Here is a 24,394-nt window from a genome sequence, read left to right on the forward strand (position 1 = left end):
GGGTGACAATTACCAATGACCTATCGCCAGAGAGACATATAAACAAAATAATTGGAGAAGTATTGAACTTATTGAGGAACATAAGAGTGGCGTTCGTATATTTAGATGAAGAAATGATGAAGAAAATAATTACTGCAATGATAAGACCGAGGCTTGAATATGCAACAATACAGTGGGCTCGAACTTAAAGAAACACATAAGGAAACTAGAGAAAGTACAGAGGGCTGCAACAAAATGGTGCCTGACTTAAGAGATTTGACTTATGAAGACAGACTGAAAAGAATGCAACTTCCAACCCTGGAAAACAGAAGAGAAAGGGGAGACCTGATAGCAATATACAGAGTGATGATTGGCATGGAAAAATGGATAGGGAAGATCTGTGTATGTGGAATGAAAGAATGTCGAGAGGGCATGGGAAAAAACTAAAATGGCCACTTATAGGAGAGATGTGAAAAAATATAGCTTCCCTCATAGAAGGGTGGAAGCATGGAATAGTTTAGACGTGGAAGTGGTCAACGCAAGGAATATTCATGATTTTAAGAAAAAGCTGGACATTAATAGATATGGAGACGGGACAACACGAGCATAGCTCTTTTCCCGTATGTTACAATTAGGTAAATACAATTAGGTAAATACACACACACACACACACACACACATTCGAAAGACACGGTTGAGAGCGGACGCACTGGCGCAGTTCCGACGATCAGCTGATCTTCACTACACCTGTTGTATAGTATTTACAGTGGCCTGGGCAGGTAGTGTGGACTCATTTTTTTTTCTTTCTTCATGAAATCAATTATTAAAGAATAATGAGTGAAAAAGATAATCCATCCAAATGCAGACATGAGAATAGAGAAGGGGCTGATGATGACTATGACGGTGAGGGAGAACAGCGTATTCAAGGGTTCGATCGACGACAACTTCACTACTTAAGAGAGTGTTCAATATTGAATGTAAACTAGATAAACTGATAAAGGAGAAGATGGAAATGAAAGAGAATAAAGAACAGGAAATGGAGTTTATAAGACTGAGAGAAAGGATAAGAAAAGTGGAAGAAAATGAAGCTAGGCTAAGAGCGGAAAACGAAGAACTAAAAAAGGAAGTAGCTAACTACAAGAAGCAGATGGAAGAAGGACTCGGTAAAGCCGAGAAAGAAAAGGAGAAGCTGAAAGATCTAGTAAACAAGGAAGAGGAAAGAGTACAGAACGTGATTAAAAAAGAAGTACAAGCATGGAGAGTCCAAGATAAGAAAGATAAGGCCGATTTTCAGGAGGTGATTCAAGAACAACTTAAAGAAAAGAAGAAAATATGACAAACAAAATGATAGGAGTCCTCAAGACAAAAGAAAATCTAGTTAGAGAAATTGCAGAAAAAAGAAGAGTGTAGTCGTATTTGGAATAAAAGAAAAAATATAAAATATAGACCAAAAGAGAAAAGAAGAAATGAAATCAGTCAAAGACCTACTGAAGAATCTTAATGACGAAGATAGGCAGAACTTGGAAGAGGAAGTAGAAGAAATAAACAGAATGGGACCATATCAAGAAGGAAAAACGAGACCAATTAAAATATTACTAAAATCACAAGCAGCAACAGAAGAAATATTATATAGAACAACAAAACTTAGAGAAACAGAAGGCTGCAAGGATATCTATATAAAGAAAAATAGAAATGAGGAAGAAAGGAAGAGATACAATGAACTGGCAGCAGCAGTAAGGAAAAGAATAATGAAAGGTCAGAAGAGGAGAAGAAGGCATTTTTGGAGAATTCTAGGAGACAGGATAAGGAAATGGTATATAAACGAGAAGGAAGAGAAAAAAGTGGAACAAGTTTAACTAAAAATGATAAAGGCAAAAGACTAAAAATGATGTATACGAACATAGACGGGTTTTATCAAGTAAATTAGAATTAAGAGATTACATAAGGAAAGAAAATCCAGATATTGTATGCCTGGCTGAAACAAAACTAAATGAGGAAATCAAAATAGTCTTGGATAATAGGTATAATGTATGGAGAAGAGACAGAGTGGGTAAAGGAGGAGGAGTCATGATAATGTTAAGGAAGGAGATAGTGATCAATCAAGTGGAATGTGGGGAAGGAAAAGCAGAAGTATTGTATATTAAGATGCATATTAATAAAAAAGAGATAACAATCATTGTAACATATGTGCCACCAAAAACAAATTCATGGACCAATCAAGAATATAAAGACATGATAGATGACACAATAAGGAGTCTAATGAGAATCATTAAAGAAAGGAGAAAAGTGATATTAGTAGGAGATTTCAACTGTAAAGAAGTGGACTGGGAAAATTATGAAAGTGGTATGGGGAAGAAGCCTGGGAGAAAGATTCTTAAACCTAATGATAGACAATATGATGGACCAGAGAGTAAAGGAATGCACAAGATTCAGAGGAAACGACGAGCCGGCAGATTGGACCTAGTTTTTACAAGGGTATACAAATGAATGACGATATAAGATATAAGTGCCCATTGGGAAAGAGTGACCATGTAATATTAGAAATAGATATAGAAGAAGGAAAGGAAGATAGAGATGATTCATACAAAGGAGACCGATTAAATTACAGAAAGGCTGATATTGAGAATCTCAAGAACTATTTTAAAACGTAGACTGGGAGGAGATGGAAAACTCAGAGACAATGCAAGACAAATATAACTTATTTTTGGAAATATACAAAACAGGAGTCAGGGAATATGTCCCAAAATATAGACCAAAAGAAGAAGGAAAGAAAGATTGGTTTAATGCAAGGTGTGCTAGGGCAAAGGAGAAAAGAGATGGAGCATGGAAAAGGTGGAGGAGAAATAGAATCCAACAAACAAGGAAAACTTCAAGGCAGCGAGAAATGAATATGTTAAGGTGAGGAAGGAAGAGGAAAAGAACTTGAAAAGATATTGTCGAAAAATGTAAGGAGCAACCAAAATTGTTCTATAGATTCATAAATGGAAAAATTAGGCAAAAAGAAACAATAGAAAGGTTAAAAGGAGAGAACGGGATGGTGGAAGACCCAAAAGTATGGCAGAACTATTAAATAAAAATTCCAGGAGGTCTTTACTAAAGAATCCAAATTTGAGAGGCCACAGGGTAATAGAGAGACAATCTATATGAAAGAGATTAAAGTAACCAAGCTTGAAATAAAAGAGTTAATGAAGGAACTGGATGAAGAGAAGGCAATGGGACCGGATGAAGTCTCAGGCAGAATACTGAAAGAATGTAGGGAAGAACTAGCAAGTCCTATATACAACATCATAAAATGCTCAATAGAAAATGGAACAGTGCCAGTAGAATGGAAAAGAGCTGAGGTGGTTCCCATATATAAGAGTGGAAGGAAGAAGAACCTTTAAATTACAGACCGGTATCACTAACTAGTGTAATATGCAAGATGTGTGAAAGAATAATAAAGAAACAATGGATCGAGTTCCTTGAAGACAACAAATTAATATCAAATAGCCAATTTGGTTTTAGAAAAGGACGGTCTTGTGTAACTAATTTATTGAGTTTCTATTCTAGAATAGTTGATAGAGTACAAGAGAGAGAGGATGGGTTGACTGCATCTACTTGGATTTAAAAAGGCGTTTGACAAAGTGCCACACAAAGATTACTGTGGAAGTTAGAGGAGAAGGGTGGCTTAAAAGGAAGCACATTGAGATGGATAGAAAATTATTTGAGGGGGAGAGAAATAAGGACGGTAGTTAAAGATATGAAGTCCAAGTGGAGAGCAGTAGAAAGCGGAGTGCCACAGGGGTCAGTATTGGCACCAATACTTTTCCTCATTTATATTAACGACATGCCAGAAGGAGTGAACAGCTACATAAATTTGTTTGCGGATGATACGAAACTGTGCAGAGTTATAAAGCAAAAGGAGGATTGTGAAATACTGCAAGAAGACCTAAATAAGATCTGGGAATGGAGTAAGAAGTGGGAAATGGAATTCAATGTGAACAAAAGCCATGTCATGGAAATGGGAAAGAGTGAAAGACGACCTGTGGGAATCTATAAGATGGGAGATGGTGTAGAACTGGAGAAAGTCAAAAGGAAAAGGACTTAGGAGTGACGATGGAAGAAAACAATCAACCAGTAAGCCATATTGATAGAATTTTTAGAGAAACATATAATTTGCTGAGGAATATTGGAGTAGCATTTCACTACATGGACAAAGAAATGATGAAGAAATTGATAAATACTATAATAAGACCTAGATTGGAATATGCAGGAGTAGTGTGGACCCCTCATAAAAGAAACACATAAGAAAATTGGAGGCTACAAAAATGGCTACAAAAATGGTCCCAGAACTTGAAGGGATGACATATGAGGAGAGACTAAAGGCTATGGATCTACCCACCTTGGAACAAAGAAGGGAGAGAGGAGACCTGATACAAGTCTATAAATTGATCAACGGAATGGACCAAGTGGATAATGAGAAACTGATCTTGAGAGAAGAATATGCAGGAGTTGTGTGGACTCCCCATAAAAAGAAACACATAAGAAAATTAGAGAGACTACAAAAAATGGCTACAAGAATGGTTCCAGAATTTAAAGGGATGGCATATGAGGAGAGACTAAAGGCAATGGATCTACCAACCTTGGAGCAGAGAAGAGAGAGAGGGGATCTGATACAAGTTTATAAATTGATTAACGGAATGGATGAAGTGGATAATGAGAAACTGATCCTGAGAGAAGAATATGACTTTAGAAGCACAAGATCGCATAGTAAGAAAGTAAGGAAGGGATGATGTCTGAGAGATGTTAAAAAATTTAGTTTCCCGCAAAGATGTGTTGAGACTTGGAACAGTTTGAGTGAGGAAGTGGTATCAGCAAAGAGTGTACATAGTTTTAAAGAAAAATTGGATAAGTGTAGATATGGAGACGGGACCACACGAGCATAAAGCCCAGACCCTGTAAAACTACAACTAGGTAAATACAACTAGGTAAATACACACACACACACACACTGGAGAAAAGGAAGATGTCGGAGAGATGTTAAAAAAATATAGTTTCCCGCAAAGATGTATTGAAACGTGGAACAGTTTAAATGAAGAAGTAGTGTCTGCAACAAGTGTGCATACTTTTAAAGTAAAATTGGATAAGTGTAGATATGGAGACGAGGCCACACGAGCATAAAGCCCAGGCCCTGTAAAACTACAACTAGGTAAATACACACACACGAGAAGCCACACTAACAGGATGTGCGAAAACAGTTCCCAGGGGAAGCACTACAGCAGGCATTGGAACCTGTAGTGACCTAGACCATATGCATTGGGGAAGGGAGCCATAAGGTTCTCCTGTCTCCAAACTAAACAAAATTTGGGTACTGTATAGAGCAGAAAATAGAGGGAGAAAAGGAACTAGGTGGTGCTCCCAGGCATATGGGATCAAAACAAACACCATGTTTTGAAAACCAAAGGCTGAAACTAGCATATATATATATATATATATATATATATATATATATATATATATATATATATATATATATATATATATATATATATATATTTTTTTTTTTTTTTTTTTTTTTTTTTTTTTTTTTTTTTGCAATGTATAATGCATTTCTTGTGTATTCACCAAGATTATTTTTATTTTCTAATAGTATAATGATGACTCATACTTTATAGTTTTAAATATTACAATTACAACTTCAAGTATCTTCTTTAATTGGCTATGTAGGAAAAAAACTTTCTTAAACCAAACATTGCTTCACTTCACTCTTATGGGTGAGCTATAAAGCCTTCATGGAATGTCATTTAAAAGTAGTCTAGAACATCCTTATGGTTATCTCTGAAAGTGAATGTAAAGCACCTTTTAGATTAGGTTTTAGATTTAGGTTAATTCCATAATATGTGCAAAACACATGTTTAACTGTTATTAACCATATATCTCTAAATAGTGCACATGGATTTGAAAAATAACAATACTACTCTAATGAAGATAACTTGCAAATGTGGGTTTGATTGGACATGCATCTACATACCTGGACTAAACTTAGGATTGCAGTCACCACTTGCTGGCTTCTTATAAAGTCTGCAACAAAGAACAAGTTATATATCAACTGCTTTCAATGGTAAGCCAGGTCTTGTAGAAAGCACAAAAAAAATCTGCTTATTTGGAAACTGTGCAGTTTTATTTGCAATGACTAGCCATAAAAGTAATGTACATATTTCAATCATGTCTCACAGAATAATCTTTAGTTTGACAGAAAGTTATCCCAATGATTCTACAAGGACACATTTTACAAAGGCGTGGATTTATCTCTTAAAGTCAGTATTAGGTGTTCATGTATCATATCCATATAGAAAGACAGGACTCACAAATGACTTGAAGATCTTAGTCCACCTGCACAAATACTGACAACACCATGCACTCATGTTGAACAAATCCATACCTCCATGACATGTTCTAATTATGTGAGGTTTTCCAAGGTTTCAATGTTCAATGGCCTTGTCATATGCATGGCAGACTGTACTGTGTCATCCAGTATGCATACTTTGGTTTTAAGCCAGGAGACCTTAATTCCCAAGGGCTTTTTTGCCTTCTTGTAAAATTTCTCAAGAGCCATCACTAGAATATACAGTAACTCTGAGAGGAATACTGCATAATCAGCAATACCAATGATCTTGGTATTGCTATTGAATGCTCCACTGTGACTTTGATCCATGACTACTTAATGCCCAATACATGTAAGTGTTGAAAAGTGATAAGCTAGGAGCTGTCTCTGCCTGAATGCCATGGTCATGGGGAAAGAAGCTCGATAGATCCCCTTCTCCACACATGACAATGCTCAGTTCTGGAGCCAGTCAACTGACCAATAATAATTCTTGTGGAAATCATTACGTAATATAATATGCTATTTGAATATCAAGCTACAATATGATCTATTTTCTTGTAAAATGTGATGATGAAAAGGAAGGCAAATAGCTTATTACCATATGCCTCCACAATCAATTGTTACTTTGCTTATCATTGTCATAGAATTGATTGTGTTTTGTTTGCCTGATTGATATAAATGTATAATCCTACACCAAATCTATCTCATGTGTTCAAAGAAGCATATCAACTGTTTGCTGCATGCATTGGTAAGCTGAATAAGCAGTGTTGAAACAAGTACATAAACAACACCTTAGAAGAGATCACTATCCATGGTTTTATCAAACAAGCCATAACATCCATCAAGAACCAAATGTTCATTCAGCACTGACTGTTTCCCCTGAGTGCTATCTCAAACTGGACTTCCATGAATATCCAACTGTCCTTGAGACACACATCTTCCCTACTACTTAAACATGGAAATTCACATGGATAAGGTATTTTCAACCACTATTTTTATGCTTACTGCTCTTCTGATCTTGCTAACTGCATGCCTTCTTTCCTCAAGCAGTCTTGTTGCACTAGGCTTTCTTCCTCCTCTCACCCCTACTCTGTCCAACTCTCTTATGCAAGAGTTAACCATTACTCTCAATCATTTTTATCTTTTCTGATAAACCATGGAACTCCCTACCTGCTACTGTATTTCCAACTTCATATGACTTGAACTCATCTAAGTGGGAGATTTCAAGACATTTATCCATTTATTTTGGCTTAATCTCTTAGATTTGCAAAGGGGACTGGCAACTAAGTGGGCCTTTATTATCTTTTATGTTGCCCATGGTCAGCTTTCCCTTCTTACATAATAAAAGAAAAATTCCAAGGAAAACTTAAATCATGGACAAATTATTGAGGAAAGGTAAAAAAATAATAAAAATTGGCACTGGAAATGGAGAACACTAACTCTAACTTGGAAGAGACCTAGCCACCATCAATGTTTGTTAAACATATTAGTGTTCTTCTGTGGAATAACTGTGAGAACAATAGTTTAAATCTGTAAGAAAACAAACATGAGTGAAAATTTGCTTGGAATGGATGTAACAACAAAGAACACAAAGATCTCTACATAATCTTAGAACCTGATGATTGTTATAGTCATCTAAGACAGTATCCTTCTATTCTCTTGGACTGAGATTCAATCCCCTACTAGCAAAGGGTTCTTGTGGGTAGATATCTTGTCTCAGATAAATTCTTTAATTTCTATTAGGAAGCAAGGGGGACATTACATGGGGTCAGTATTAATCAATGAAGAATGGTACATTTTCATTGATATGACTAATCAGTAATTGAAATATATTAATGATAGAGCATTTCTGGCAACAAACTTTTTTGAAAGTGTTGAAGAATACATTACACATTTTCATAATCATAAAATCTGTTAACTGCTACATTTAGTCAACTCTTCACTTACATACTTGGTTTGGTGTTTACAGAAGCAAACTTCACAGTAAATGAATACAAGACAGTTGTTTTGAATTTCATAAGACCCTAACTCACCTGAAGTAAGCCAACAGAGCCAGAGCAGGTAATACCAGCAGTAACAGAAGTAGGAGGAACAGACTAGATGAAGTTATTTCTGTCATGACTCCACTCTTCATCACTAGCTTAGAATAAGTTCTTGTTCCTACAAGAGAAAAGTATTAGCTTACAAAATAAAAAGATAAATGCTGTAAAACCATTCTCATTATAAATGGGGGTTGGGAAACAAGACACACCCAATGGCTAAAACAAAAAATAAATAAATAAATAAAATAAAATAAATAATAAATAAATAAATAAATAAATAAATAAATAAATAAATAAATAAATATATATATATATATATATATATATATATATATATATATATATATATATATATATATATATATATACAGGTAACTCAACTTACATTCAATTGCTTTCCAAGAGGCATCACGTATATCAAAATTCGCGTAAAACAAACATGTAATTCTCACAAGAAACAATAGATAATAGGGAAGATGTGGGATGTGGTCCCAAAAAATTCGTACAAAATACTCTATTTATTTGGCTAAATTAACATGTTTTTATCATTTACCATTCTAAATACTAGAAGTGTATTTAAAGTAAAGGGAAAAGCAAGAAATAATAAGAGAAAACAACAAAACAAAGAATATGTAAACAAATCACTCACTGCGTCACTGCCTTCACCACTCACACCACAGTCAGTCACCATCTTCCTCTGAGCTTTACCACTTTATCAAAAATCCACTTATCAAAAATAACCCCACATGCAGAAGAAGATGAAGGACGTTTTGAGGCCATCTTGGTGAATTATAGGCAGATTGAAGAGATTCCGTCTGTACTCAGTGCTGGCAGACTGCAAATGAGGCACTAGAAGAGCGGGAGCTGGATCCAAGACTTTTTCTTGTCAGAGCAACCTCCTGTTGTGAAATAACGTCCATGAATGCTTGGAGGGACGATAATGAGGTTGCTATCAGGTTGCTCTCAGGTGCTCTCGAGGTGGTGTTACTGTCTTATATGTGCATTTATGTTCACAAAACAACATTTCTATTAGCTTTTTACAAACCTTGCTCCCAAGAAAGGATTGTTTTGTAATGCATAAAGTGAAATCTTACATTTAATACCAAAAATAAAGCAGAGATGAGATTGGCTACAGATGAGGCAGAGACTCGCTGCGACTCGGCCGCTTCTTCTTATGATCCTTTTGGCTTGCGTGTTGCTTTCACCACGATATTTATGTTTCCACTCCTCTATTGCCTCCTATATTGGATATCATATCTTAGTGTTCATATACGCTCATGCCATGAGGATAACCTCGACTCAGTGGCGCTGAGTGATAATGAATTACTAATGAAATACTGCGATATTTCATTAGTAATTCACTATCACTAATGAAATACCGCAGTATTTCATTAGTAATTCACTATCACTCAGTGCCACAGAGTCAAGGTTATCCTCATGGCATGAGTGCATATGAATACTAAGATATGATATCCATTATAGCAGGCAATAGAGGAGTGGAAACATAAATATCGTGATGAAAGCGACATGCAAGCTAAAAGGGTCACAAGAGGAAGAAGCGGCTGAGTCGCCGCGAGTCTCCGCCTCGTCTGTGGCCAATCTCCCCTCTGGTTTATTTTTTGGTATTCCATGTAAAATTTAACTTTAGGCATTACAAAACAATCCTTTCTTGGGGGCAAGGTTTGTAAAAAGCTAATAGAAATGTTGTTTTGTGAACATAAATGCATATATAAGACAGTAATTCACTATCACTCAGTGCCACAGAGTCAAGGTTATCCTCATGGCATGAGTGCATATGAATACTAAGATATGATATCCATTATAGCAGGCAATAGAGGAGTGGAAACATAAATATCGTGATGAAAGCGACATGCAAGCTAAAAGGGTCACAAGAGGAAGAAGCGGCTGAGTCGCCGCGAGTCTCCGCCTCGTCTGTGGCCAATCTCATCTCTGGTTTATTTTTTGGTATTCCATGTAAAATTTAACTTTAGGCATTACAAAACAATCCTTTCTTGGGGGCAAGGTTTGTAAAAAGCTAATAGAAATGTTGTTTTGTGAACATAAATGCATATATAAGACAGTAACACCATCTCGAGAGGTGGTGTTCCCAGCAACCTGAGACCAACCTCATAGCAACCTCGTTACCGTCCCTCCAAGCATTCATAAATGCCATTTCGCAGCAGGAGGTTGCTCTGACGTTGTTAAAGTTTCTTGGATCCAGCTCCTGGCAGCCAATGAGCACTTTCAGGTGGGCTACCAACCTCCACCCGCCAACAGCAACGAATCTTTGTGGATGCAGGAGGTTGCTATGGAGGTTGTCTGTACCAACATAGACAACAACCTGCTTTTTGGATCCGGCCCCGGAGCTCCCACCTATCGGCCAGCTGTGGAACTCTCTGGCGTGCAGTTTGAAATTGCGTCTGGCATTCAGTTTGAAAATACGGTTGGGCCAAATTGTGTATAAGAAAACCAATCGCGCAAATTAAATTGATTATAATATTTTTTCAGTTGTGTTATAACAAAAACACGTAAAGCAAACACACGTAAATCGAGAGTTACCTATATATATATATATATATATATATATATATATATATATATATATATATATATATATATATATATATATATAAAATTAATGCTCCGCCTTTAGAATATCTCTGAAAGAAAACAAAAGAGCGTTGATTTTACAAAAAGCATGGTGCAATGTGGCACTGATGGGTAATGAACGAGTGATAAGGCACGAGTAGAGTTGTTAGATGTTGATTATTATATATCACCGTGTAACAAAGCTTTTGTCCTTGAGTTGAAACTGTTATTTCTTATTTGCCTATGTCTAGAAAACATGAAAAAATACTTAAATTCATTTCTAATTTTGCTTTTGTGTCCAGGATAATGACATTTTTTAAATTTACCCATTCTCATAGGGACAAAGTGGCAAATTTGAAGTTTGACTTGAACAAAGTAGATACAAAACGACATATAATGCAATAATAGCATTTATTTATTCTAGAATTACACCAGTGAGACAATAGACACATTAAAAATGAGTAGTTCTTCTAGATTTACGCTTATACTGTAGATTACTTTCACGAATCAGCCCCCAAATGTAGTCTTCCATCATGTTTTCATTATAAGACCCTTGGTAGCGGCATTCAAAGTCCAATATATCCTGGTGGAAGCGCTCGCCCTGCTCCTCGGAGTACGCTCTCATGTTTTCCTTAAATCCATAAAGATGGGCGTCAAGGATATGAACTTTAAGAGACATCCTGCAACCCATCTTGCTGTAGTTTGTCACCAAGTTCTCAACAAGCTCCACATAGTTTTTGGCCTTATGATTCCCCAAGAAGCCAAGAACTACTGCAACAAAGCTGTCCCATGCTGCTCTCTCTGTCCTTGAAAGTTTTTTGGGAAACTCCTTGCACTCCATGATCTTTTTTATCTGTGGACCAATAAAAACACCGGCTTCAACTTTCGCTGCAGACAACTTGGGGAAGAAATCTTGGGGGTACTTAAAAGCTGGGGACTCCTTATCTAGAGCTCTGACGAATTGTTTCATAAGGCCTAGTTTTAGGCCCCGAGCACACTAGCCACTCTGTGGAACCACAAGTGGCCGCGCAAAGTGGCGGGCCAGAGCACACTAGCCACTTTTTAGAGCCACAAGTTGCGACCACATGTGGCGACCACATGTGGTTATGTTTTGAATACCCGGCCACATTTGGTCGCCACACCGATATCACTACATCTCAATTTCAGCATGGACTCTGAGGAAGAGGCACTGTCACTGCACTGCTTATACTTCTGCGACGTCGCCGCCGCCGTCGTCGGAGAGCGCTATGGATGCACCCAATTACTGCTTCGAGATTGACCCACGGACAGTTTTACAGCATCACTGATTAGCTGCCACATGTGGTCGCCAGAGGTCGCTAGTGTGCTCTCAGCCAGCCACAAAACGCCGCCACAAAATGCGCTGTTTGTGGCGGGGACGAGCGACAGCTTGTCACAGTCACGAGCCACAGACACAAGTGTGATCGGCAAAGCTTGAAAACAATGGGAACCTATGGGAGAAAATATCCCCGCCACAAAACGCAGCCACTTGTGGCTCTACAAAGTCGCTAGTGTGCTCGGGGCCTTAAGTGGAGTGGAGGAAACAGTACTTTTCTGGGATCCAACAATGGCTCCCATTTGACGTCCTTCCCCACACTAAACTCGGTTCACTGTGGCCAGTCCCACTTGAGGTAGTGTGCCATGGTATCTCTGCTGTCCCAAAGGCAAAGATAACAAGGATACTTGGTAAAGCTGCTTTGGAGACCCCATCATGAAACCCACCATTTTGAAGTCTCCTATAACCTCTCAACAGTACTCTTCATATTTCAAGGCATCTAACAACATCTTGACATTCTTGTATTCCTCTTTGAGCTGGACAGAGTGGGCGACGGGGAGAGATGGGTACATATTCCCATTATGAAGCAGCACTGCTTTGAGGCTTTTGCACGAGCTGTCGATAAAGAGCCGCCACTCTTTGGGGTTAAGGGTAATTCCAATTGCCTCAAACAGACCGGTCACATTGTGGCAAAAGCAAAGCTCATCTTGACGAGTGAAAAAGCTTGAAAAATGCTGGTGACGCTTTCTCTGACCTGACATGTGCACACATTCATCTAGCAAATTCCACTGCTTGAGTCTCAACGTTAAAAGCTCGCCATTTGACTTCCTGAGGACAAGATCGCTGATCAGGTCATTGATGTCTTCTTGGTTGGGGTAGTATGGATTTCTCTCATCAGTTGCATCTCTGAACTCTGGATCAGTGTCTTCATGTTCTGAACTACTTTCCTTTTGTAAACACTTCTGCTCTCTCTTAGGAGGAGTGGGTACGGGGACCTCAGAGCAGTGTGGCACAGGCGCCATGGAGGATATATGATAGCAGGCACATTTTTTGCCTGCTCGACATTTGGAAGGGTCTACCATACAGAAAAAGCAATTGCTTGAGTGATCAGTTGGTTCCCTCCAAATTCAGGGGATTGCAAATCTCATAGCTCTGTTTTCCCCTCTGTACCAACCTGTAAAATGCAGAATGAAAACATAAGTATAAAAATACAGATACATTCAACTCAGTGTAATAGGATATATTAAAATAAAAAAGTATATACTATTTATATATATATATATATATATATATATATATATATATATATATATATATATATATATATATATATATATTAGTGTTTTTCTTACCTTCCAGAGTTCTTTTGCAGAGTTCGCAGGTGAAATGAGGTATCCAAGGTTTGTCCTGATCCCCGACAGGCATGCCGAAATATGCATTGTAGGCCTCGCGCATTTTACTTTGTCAAATCACCTTCTGCCATGTGGAGATTCCTACATGAGATAAGCCATCCGCACACCGGCCAGTCAGTTGCTGGACCGTTCCCGTGCTGGTCAGACGTGTTCTCCAGACGTGGTCATCGTTTTCCACAGTGTTTCCTTCGATTGGCGTTTGTCATGACGGGTACTTTGCCCTATATACTCAGGTTGGATCTATGGTATGGGATGGGCCTGCCATAGGGCATTGGTATGGGATGGGCCTGCCAATTTGCCAAGTTAGTAAATTTTGTGGGCTTATGCAGGCTTTTGGCTTGTTGGGTGCAGGTGTCAGTCATGTCGGGGCTGGAGGACCGCACAGTCCTGCCACTTGAGGTGTCCTGCCATGGTAACAGCAGGAGAAGTGCCACTGGGTCATCAAGGGATAGTGTGAAGTCAATGGATAGCTCGGATGGCTCCCAGGCAAGGCTGGAGAGGGTGCATGACAGTCGGATGCGGTGCCGCCAGGATGTAAACAAATTATAAAGTATACGAGACTTACCGTGGGTCAGTTGAAGTATGCTTTGGATTTTAGGAGTCAAATCACCTCTGCCGTAGTGGAGATTTTTACGTGAGATAAGCCATCCGCACACCGGCCAGTCAGACTTCAAAGCCACGAACACCCACATGATATCAGCTAACATGTTTTTAATCATAAATACAAGTAATCCTTGTAAAACATGTGAACAAGGGTAGGAAGTGGTGGGCATGTAAAAATCTCCACTACGGCAGAGGTGATTTGACTCCTAAAATCCAAAGCATACTTCAACTGATGAAGTACATGAGACTTACTTATGTAAAATTGGTGAAATACATGAGACTTATCATAGATCAGTTGAAATGTGCTTAAAAGTTTATGAAATAAATCACCTCTGCTAGAAGCAAGCTTTCACTTGCCCTCTACTCCCTCCCTATGCTATGCAGCATCATGTGGCTAAAATACTTTAAGTAACAGGAAATGATGATTTACTTCTAATGTGGGTGAATGTACTTTTTAAAGTCTGGTGGTGTGAAGCAGCAAAGCATATCTCATGTGAAAGCTCCCTTTTAGCAGAGGTGATTTGCTTCACAAGATTCAAAGCACATATCAACTGACCTATGGTAAGTCTCATGTACTTCACCAAATTTTGCAATCCTAAAGTTTACTGTCATATCTTTGGAATAAAGCACGTGCAAAAATGAACACACACACCATATTCTGGTCTTTTCAATCACCTTTCAAGATGTGCAGAGAATATGCTGGCAGATTGATGGATCTACTATCAAAAGAATTGTTCCAAGAAATATAAGTTTCTTTACTAATTAAACTGTTATTTTTCTGTATATTTGGATTATCTGTAATTAGTACTAACCCAAAAGTTCATTCACTGCCATGGTTCCAATAATGTAGACCTGCCCTATCTTCAGAGGGCAGTTAGAAAATCCATTGTATATTTCACCATTTCCCACCACAAACTCCTCTTGATCCTAGAGAAAGAAAAAAAAACAATTAATGTAGCAGGACCTTACATAATAATTGCAGCATAGCTTTAAGCTCATTAGAATCATGGCTTTAATGCAAGGTGTACACTCACAAATGGAGTACATCTGAGGTACTCGTAATACAGCAGGTTCAGTAGGTTTTGTGTTATCACAGAACTGTATTTTATTTTATTTACCTCTGTATTATTATAGCATCATTAATTCGTGCACCAGTCAAACATATAACTCTTTGTGTCGCATTATGTTGTGTCACAGTTTGAATTTCTTATTCTGATGGAAATACTATCAATTGGAATAAATATTATATTTTCAGATTCTGCATGCAATTCTTTTTTCAATTATAAATGCTCATATTTATTTACAGTTGGTACCACTGCATATATATATATATATATATATATATATATATATATATATATATATATATATATATATATACATTGTTATGGTTTACGTACGCCACACGGCTGCGGTTAACTGCTACAGCTCACTCGAGTGTTATTCTGGCAAAATCGCCAACTGTGTTACGGTCAGTACCGTGGGGAATATAAAACTCCACAGAGTCCCCACTACTATAACTCACAGCCACCGTAACCCTCAGGTTCTTTCAAGGTCGTCAACAGTGTATAATTTCCCCCACTATAAGGAAATCTCCTCAGCAACTCCTTTTCCTCCTGTAACCAACCAAGTAGAATTTATAAATGGTAGATGTTATGTGTAACAGGGCGAGACCTTAATACCCCCTACAGAAACCGCCCACAAGGACAATTCCACCCACTTCTCTATGAAGTATTAATGCCTCTCCACCCGCCTTGTCCACAGACTGTGATAACTCACAGACCGGAACAACGCGCGCAGTATATTACTATACTATCTTACTACAGGTGCTTCCCAACACCTGTCAGACTGACTTCCCTAGCCTACTACTACTGCAATATATGATGTGTACAGCACATCCAGTGATGTACATACAAGCCCAGACACCACCTACGGGTGACACCAGCTATACACAAGTCCAAATACTCGCAGACAAGTCTGGCGGACGACAACTACGCACTACTGGCCGACATGAAGCCTCTCAGCATTCAATAGTGTGCGTGGCTACTACCACTACAATATAGTATACTACTGAAACTATATAAAAGATGGTGGAGGCACACAGCCGCCCACCAAACCCCACTGGTGACCACGGCCACCGACAAAACAAACAGGACGAGACAATGCCGCGTCTCTCCCATGTGTTGCTGCCACACTACCGGACGGACGCAAAACAGAAGTGCAGCCAAACCTACTACACCTCTCCCAGAGCAACAAGCCCGTTGCTCTAACATTCACGGTCTACCCAGTAGCAAGCCAGCTATTCAAGGGAGGGCACAACTCCCAGACCAATGACTAATGAGTACTTGTAAAGCACAGTCCAGCCACACGTGTCTCTTCCTGTGCCGAGAACGTACGTGTTAACTCCACTGAAGAGTGGCCGGTACTGTAAACAGTATACTATTGATACTACACAACAGATGGTGGGGGCACACAGCCGCCCACCAACACACTGGTGACCACGGCCACCAACAAACAAACAGACGAGAAAAAGCGTGTCTCTCCGCGTCGCCACACCCGAGTGGACGAACGCAGTAGAAATGCAGCCCACACTTTATCAGAACAACAAGCCCGTTGTTCTACACAGCCACGGTCTACCGAGTAACAAGCCAGCTACTCAACAGGAGGGCACAACTCCCAGACCGATGACTAATGAGCAACAAGAGAAGCCCAGCAACACGAATCTCCCTAACACTGTGCCAGACCGACGAGAGTGCGTGTCTATCTCCGCTGAAGGCTACCTTGAGACTGAGTCCCGCTCGCAACGAGAAGCAGGGAGAGGGAGGCGTGTTGTCTGCTCAACAGAACAGCCCGAGGGAACCGCGATGGGTGTACATAGGCTACGCATATAATGAAATATTAATTAAAGGGGATTAAGACGGTGCCCATCACAATATATATATATATATATATATATATATATATATATATATATATATATATATATATATATATATATATATATATTACGGTCACGGCTGCGGTTAACTGCTACAGCTCACTAGAGTGTTATCCTGGCACGATCGCCAGTTTTGTTACGGTCAGTACAGCTGGGAATATAACACTCCACAGAGTCCCCACTACTATAAATCACAGCAGCCGTAACACTCAGGTTCTTTCAAGGTCGCCAACAGTGTATAACTTCCCCCCACTGTAAGGGAATCTCCTTAGCCACTCCTCCTCCGGTGCCCAACCAAGTAGAATTTATAAATGGTAGATACTATGTGTAACAGGGCGAGGCCTTAATACCCCCTAGAGAAATCGCCCACAAGGACAATTCCACCCACTTCTCTATGAAGTATTAATGCCTCTCCGCACGCCTTGCCCACAGAGGACAACACGCGCAGTATATTACTATACTATCTATTTCTACGACAAGTGCTTCCTAACACCTGTCAGACTGACACCCCTAGCCTACGACTACTACAATATATGATGTGTACAGCACATCCAGTGGTGTACACACAGCCACACAGAGTCCACATACTCGTCACAGACAAGTCTGACGAACGAGATCTACGCACCCACTGGCCGACAGTACGAAGCTTCTCAGCCTTTCAATAGCATGCGTGGCTACAACCACTACAATACAGTATACTACTGATACTACACAAAAGATGATTGGGGCACACAGCCGCCCAGCAAACCCTACTGGTGACTACAGTCACCAACAGCAACAACGGGACGCGACACCAAAGCGTCCCTCCGCGTCACCACCCCCGAGTGGACAAACGCACAAGAAAATGCAGCCAAACCAACTACACTTTTCTCAGAACAACAACCCGCTGTTCTACAGCCCCGGTCTAACCAGTAGCAAGCCAGCTACTCAAGGGAGGGCAAAACTCCCAGACCGATGACTAATGAGTACCTATTAACACACAGCCCAGCAAACACGTCTCTTCCTGTGCCCAGAGCGCACGTGTTACCTCAGCTGAAGACTGGCTGGTACTGACTCGCTCGCCAGACAACGAGAAGCAGGGAGAGGGAGCCGGGTTGTCTGCTCAACAGAACAGCCCGAGGGGCTCTCGCTGGGTGGCGTCACACACACGCATACAATTAAATAATAAATTAAAGGAGATTAAGACGGTGCCCCTCACAATATTTTTTTTTCTTTTTTTTTTATTTTTACGAAGGGAAGAGGGCCAGCCAAGGGCAAAAAAAAGAAAGTTAGAAAAAAGCCCACTTGAGCGCTGGCTCTCCAAAGAGTAGAAAAAGTGCCAAAACCGTCAGCCAGAATTAGGGGAGCAAATGCCTCGATACCTCCCTCTTAAAAGAAGACAAGTTGTAGGAATTTGGAAATACAGATGCAAGGAGGAAGTTCCAGAGTTTACCAGTGAAAGGGATGAATGATTGAGCGTACTGGTTAACTCTTGCATTAGAGAGTTGGACAGAATATGGATGAGAGGAAGAAAAAAGCCTTGTGCAGCGTGGCCGCAAGAGGAGGGGAGGCATGCAGTTAGCAAGATCAGTAGAACAGTTACCATGAAAATAACGATAAAATATAGAAAGGGATGCAACATTTCGGCGGTGAGAAAGAGAGTGAAGACAGTTAGTCAGAGGAGGGGAGTTGATGAGACGAAGAGCTTTCGATTCCACCCTATCAAACAAAGCTGTGACTGGAACCCCCCCAAACATGCGAAGAGTACTCCATACAGGGACAGATAAGGCCCTTATACAGAGTAAGCAGTTGGAGGGGCGAGAAAAACTGTTGGAGACGCCTCAGAACACCTAACTTCATAGAAGCTGTTTTAGCAAGAGATGAGATGTGAAGTTTCCAGTTAAGATTATGAGCAAAGGACAGACCGAGGATATTCATTGTGGAAGAGGAAGACAGTTGAGTGTCATTGAAGAAGAGGGGATAGTTGTCTGGAAGGTTGTGTCGAGTTCATACATGGAGGAATTGAGTTTTTGAGGCATTGAAAACTACTAGATTTTCTCTGCCCCAATCAGAAATTTTAGAAAGATCGGAAGTCAGGCGTTCCATGGCGTCCCCGCGTGATCTGTTAATTTCCTGAAGGGTTGGACGTCTCTGAAAGAATGTGGAAAGATGTAGGGTGGTATCATCAGCGTAGGAGTGGATAGGGCAACAAGTTTGGTTAAGAAGGTCATTAATGAATAATAGAAAGAGAGTGGGTGACAGGACAGAACCCTGAGGAACACCCCTATTAATAAGTTTAGGAGAAGAACAGTACCCGTCTACCACAGCAGCAATAGAGCGGTTGGAAAGGAAACTTGAGATAAAGTTGCAGAGAGAAGGATAGAAGCCGTAAGAGTGCAGTTTTGAAATCAAAGCTTTATGCCAGACTCTATCAAAAGCTTTTGATATGTCCAACGCAACAGCAAAAGTTTCACCGAAATCTCTAAAAGAGGATGACCAAGACTCAGTAAGGAAAGCCAGAAGATCATCAGTAGAGCGACCTTGACGGAAGCCATACTGGCGATCAGACAGAAGATTGTGAAGTGACAGATGTTTGAGAATCTTCCTATTCAGGATAGATTCAAAAACTTTAGACAAGCAAGAGATTAAAGCTATAGGACGGTAGTTTGAGGGGTTAGAACGGTCACCCTTTTAGGAACAGGCTGAATGTAGGCGAACTTCCAGCAGGAAGGAAAGGTAGAAGTCGATAGACAAAGTTGGAAGAGTTTGGCCAGGCAAGGTGCAAGCACAGAAGCACAGTTTTTGAGAACAATAGGAGGGACCCCATCAGGTCCATAAGCCTTCCGAGGGTTTAGGCCAGCAAGGGCATGGAAAACATCATTACGAAGAATTTTGATTGTAGACATGAAATAGTCAGAGGGAGGAGGAGAGGAGGACAAGCCCAGAATCGTCCAAGGTGGAGTTGTGAGCAAAGGTTTGAGAAAAGAGTTCAGCTTTAGAGACAGAAGAGATGGCAGTGGTGCCATCAGGATGAAATAAAGGAGGAAAGATGAAGAAGTGAAGTTATTTGAGATGTTTTTGGCTAGATGCCAGAAGTCACGAGGAGAGTTTGAGTTTGAAAGATTTTGACATTTCCTATTTATGAAAGAGTGTTTGGCAAGTTGAAGAACAGACTTGGCATGATTCCGGGCAGAGATATAAAGTGCATGAGATTCAGGAGATGGAAGGCTCAAGTACCTTTTGTGGGCAACCTCTCTATCATGTATAGCACGAGAACAGGCTGAGTTAAACCAAGGTTTAGAAGGTTTAGGTTGAGAAAAGAATGAGGAATGTACGCCTCCATGCCAGATACTAACACCTCTGTTATGTGTTCAGCACAAAGAGATGGGTCTCTGACACGGAAGCAATAATCATTCCAGGGAAAATCAGCATAATACCTCCTCAGGTCCCCCAAACTGGCAGAGGCAAAATGCCAGAGGCACCTTGGCTTTGGGGGATCCTGCAGAGGGATTGGAAAAATAGGACAAGATACAGAAATGAGATTGTGATCGGAGGAGCCCAACGGAGATGAAAGGGTGACAGCATAAGCAGAAGGGTTAGAGGTGAGGAAGAGATCAAGAATGTTGGGTGTGTCTCCAAGACGGTCAGGAATACGAGTAGGGTGCTGCACCAGTTGCTCTAGGTCATGGAGGATAGCAAAGTTGAAGGCTAGTTCACCAGGGTGGTCAGTGAAGGAGAGGAAAGCCAAAGCTGGTGGTGAACATTGAAATCTCCAAGAATGGAAATCTCAGCGAAAGGGTAGAGGGACAGAATGTGCTCCACTTTAGAAGTTAAGTAGTCGAAGAAATTACTATAGTCAGAAGAGTTAGGGAGAGATAAACAGCACAGATGAATTTAGTTTGAGAGTGACTGTTAAGTCGTAGCCAGATGGTGGAAAATTCGGAAGACTCAAGAGCGTGGGCACGAGAGCAAGTTAAGTCGTTGCGTACATAGACGCAACATCCAGCTTTGGAATGAAAATGAGAATAGAGAAAGTAGGAGGGAACAGAGAAGGGGCTACTGTCTGTTGCCTCAGACAGCTGTGTTTCGGTGAGGAAAAGAAGATGAGGTTTAGTAGAGCAGAGGTGGTGTTCCACAGATTGAAAATTAGATCTAAGACCGCGAATGTTGCAGAAGTTAATGTAGAAAAGTTGAGGGAGGTGTCAAGGCATTTGTGGTCTTCAACAGGAGAGGTGTCCGACCTGGGACATTTTGGTCCCTCCCAGAGGGGACTCCGAGGCGTTGTTTATTTTGGGTCCCATTTTTCTTTTAAATTTTTATTTTGAGTGAAGGGTGTATGTGTGGTAAGTGCATGAAGTTTTGTGTGAAGATGGAGAGCTGTCTTTAGAGGGTAGGCTGTGACTACCCCCTTGAGTTGTGAGACACAAAGAGAAACATTCAACGAGATCACAACTAGCTTTAATGGAAGGTTCACAGCACCTCCTAAACTAGTGCTATTAGATCTCACTGGGAGTAAGTTATTGTTTCAGTAGGTGTCTACTACCTTCTCCTGTATATATATATATGTATATATATATATATATATATATATATATATATATATATATATATATATATATATATATATATATATATATATGTAGGAAGAGGAGGTAGTAGACACCTACTGAAACAATAACTTACTACCAGTGAGATCTAATAGCACTAGTTCAGGGGGTGCTGTGAACCTTCCATTAAAGCTAGTTGTGATCTCGCTGACCGTTTCCCTTTGTATTTACCTAGTTGTAGTTTTACAGGGCCTAGGCTTTCACACTCATGTGGCCCTGTCTCCATATTTACACTTATCCAATTTCTCTTCAAAACTATGCACACTCATTGCTGTCAGCTCTTCTTCACTCAAACTGTTCCACGTCTCAACACATCTCTGCGGGACACTATATTTTTTTTATATCTCTTAGACATCTTCCCTTCCTCAACTCTTTACTATGCGATCTTGTGCTTCGACTGTCATATTCTTCTCTCAGGAGCAGTTTCTCATTATCCACTTGGTCCATTCCATTGATCAATTTATAAACTTGTATCAGATCCCCTCTCTCCCTTCTGTTCCATAGTTGGTAGATCCAAAGCATTTAGTCTCTCCTCATATGTCATCCCTTCAAATTCTGAAACCATTCTTGTAGCCATTTTTTGTAGTCTTTCCAGCTTCTTTATGTGTTTCTTCTTATGGGGGGTTCACACTACCCCTGCATATTCCAATCTGGGTCTTATTATAGTATTTATCAATTTTTTCATCATTTCTTTGTCCATGAAGTGAAATGCTAATTCAATATTCCTTAGTAAATTATATGTCACTGAAGATTTTATCTATATGGCTTACCGGTTGATTGTTTTCTTCCATCGTCACCCCAAAATCCTTTTCCTTTTTTACTTTCTTCAGTTCTACTCCATCACCCATCTTGTAAATTCCCACTGGTCGTCTTTCACTCTTTCCCATTTCCAAGACATGGCTTTTGTTTACATTGAATTCCATCTCCCACTTTTTACTCCATTCCCAGATCTTATTTAGTTCTTCCAGCAGTATTTCACGATCCTCTTTTTGCTTTATAACTCTGCACAGTTTCATATCGTCCGCAAACAGTTTTTATGTAGCTGTTCACTCCTTCTGGCATGTCGTTTATATATATGAGGAAAAGTATTGGCGCTAGTACTGACCCCTACGGCACTCCGCTTTCTACTGCTCTCCATTCGGACTTCATATGTTTAATTACCGTCCTTATTTCTCTTCCCCCTCAAGTAATTTTCCATCGATTTCAATGTGCTTCCTTTTAAGCCATCCTTCTCTAATTTCCACAGTAACCTTGCATGTGGCACTTTATCAAGTGCCTTTTTTAAATCCAAATAAATACAATCAACCCATCCCTCTCTTTCTTGTACTCTATCAACTATTTTAGAGTAGAAACTCTGTAAATTAGTTACACACGACTGCCCTTTTCTAAAACCAAATTGGGTATTTGATAATAATTTGTTGTCTTCAAGGAACTCGATCCATTGTTTCTTTATTACTCTTTCACACATCTTACATATTAAATTAGTTAGTGATACCGGTCTGTAATTTAAAGGTTCTTCCTTCTTTCCGCTCTTATATATGGGAACCACCTCAGCTCTTTTCCATTCTACTGGTACTGTTCCATTTTATATTGAGCATTTTATGACGTATATAGGACTTGCTAGTTCTTCCCTACATTTTTTTAGTATTCTGCCTGAGACTTCATCTGGTCCCATTGCCTTTTCTTCATCCAGTTCCTTCATTAATGCTTTTATTTCAAGCTGATTACTTTAATCTCTTCCATATAGATGGTTTCTCTATTACCCTGTGGCCTTTTAAATTTTAACTCCTTAGTAAAGACCTCTTGAAATTTATAATTTAACAGTTCTGCCATACTTTTTGGGTCTTCCACCATCCCATTCTCTCCTTTTAACCTTTCAATTGTTTCTTTTTGTCTTATTTTTCCATTGTTGAATCTGTAGAACAATTTCAGTTGCTCCTTGCATTTTTCAACAATGTCCCTTTCATAGTTCCTTTCCTCTTCCTTCCTCACTTTAACATATTCATTTCTTGCTGTCTTGAAGTATTCCTTATTTACTGCATTTCTATTTCTCCTCCACCTTTTCCATGCTCACTCTCTTTTCTCCTTTGCCCTGGCACACCTTGCGTTAAACCAATCTCTTTTTCCTTCTTCTTTAGGTTTATATTTCAGGACATATTCCCTGACTCCTGTTCTGTATATTTCCAAAAATAAGTTATATTTCTTTTGTACCCTCTCAGTGATTTCCATCTCCTCCCAGTTAACGTATTTGAAATAGTTCTTGAGATTTTCAATATCAGCCTTTCTGTAATTTAGTCAGTCTTCTTTGTATGATTCGTCTCCATCTTCTTTTCCCTCTTCTATATCCATTTCTAAAACTACATGGTCACTCTTTCCCAATGGGCACTTATATTTCATATCATCGTTCATTTGTATACCCTTTCTAAAAACCAGGTCCAACCTCGCTGGCTCGTCGTTTCTTCTGAATCTTGTACTTTCCTTTACTCTCTGGTCCATCATATTGTCTATCATTTGGTTCAGGAATATTTCTCCCCAGGCTTCTTCCCCCATACCACTTTCATAATTTTCCCAGTCCACTTCTTTACAG

General features: G+C 39.7%; 2 protein-coding genes across 2 annotated transcripts in view; both read right to left on the reverse strand.

Moving 5' to 3' along the window:
- LOC123519891 (receptor-type tyrosine-protein phosphatase epsilon-like) overlaps positions 1-24,394 on the reverse strand; it is a 443,234-nt gene that overhangs the window by 199,501 nt on the left and 219,339 nt on the right. Inside the window, exons 12-14 of the mRNA XM_045281528.1 lie at positions 15,096-15,210; positions 8,377-8,503; positions 5,990-6,039 (exon numbers count right to left, since the gene is read on the reverse strand). Coding sequence (XP_045137463.1) covers positions 5,990-6,039; positions 8,377-8,503; positions 15,096-15,210 — 292 coding nt within the window. The remainder of the gene's footprint in view (positions 1-5,989; positions 6,040-8,376; positions 8,504-15,095; positions 15,211-24,394) is intronic.
- LOC123519893 lies at positions 11,311-15,077 on the reverse strand. Its single transcript, XM_045281530.1, has 2 exons — positions 13,621-15,077; positions 11,311-13,442 (listed from the first exon to the last, which is right to left on the reverse strand). The coding sequence occupies exon 2, from the start codon at positions 13,348-13,350 to the stop codon at positions 12,739-12,741; it is 612 nt and encodes a 203-aa protein (XP_045137465.1). The 5' UTR covers positions 13,351-13,442; positions 13,621-15,077; the 3' UTR covers positions 11,311-12,738.

The sequence above is a fragment of the Portunus trituberculatus genome, chromosome 46 (assembly GCF_017591435.1).
Source record: "Portunus trituberculatus isolate SZX2019 chromosome 46, ASM1759143v1, whole genome shotgun sequence".
Lineage (NCBI taxonomy): Eukaryota > Metazoa > Arthropoda > Malacostraca > Decapoda > Portunidae > Portunus > Portunus trituberculatus.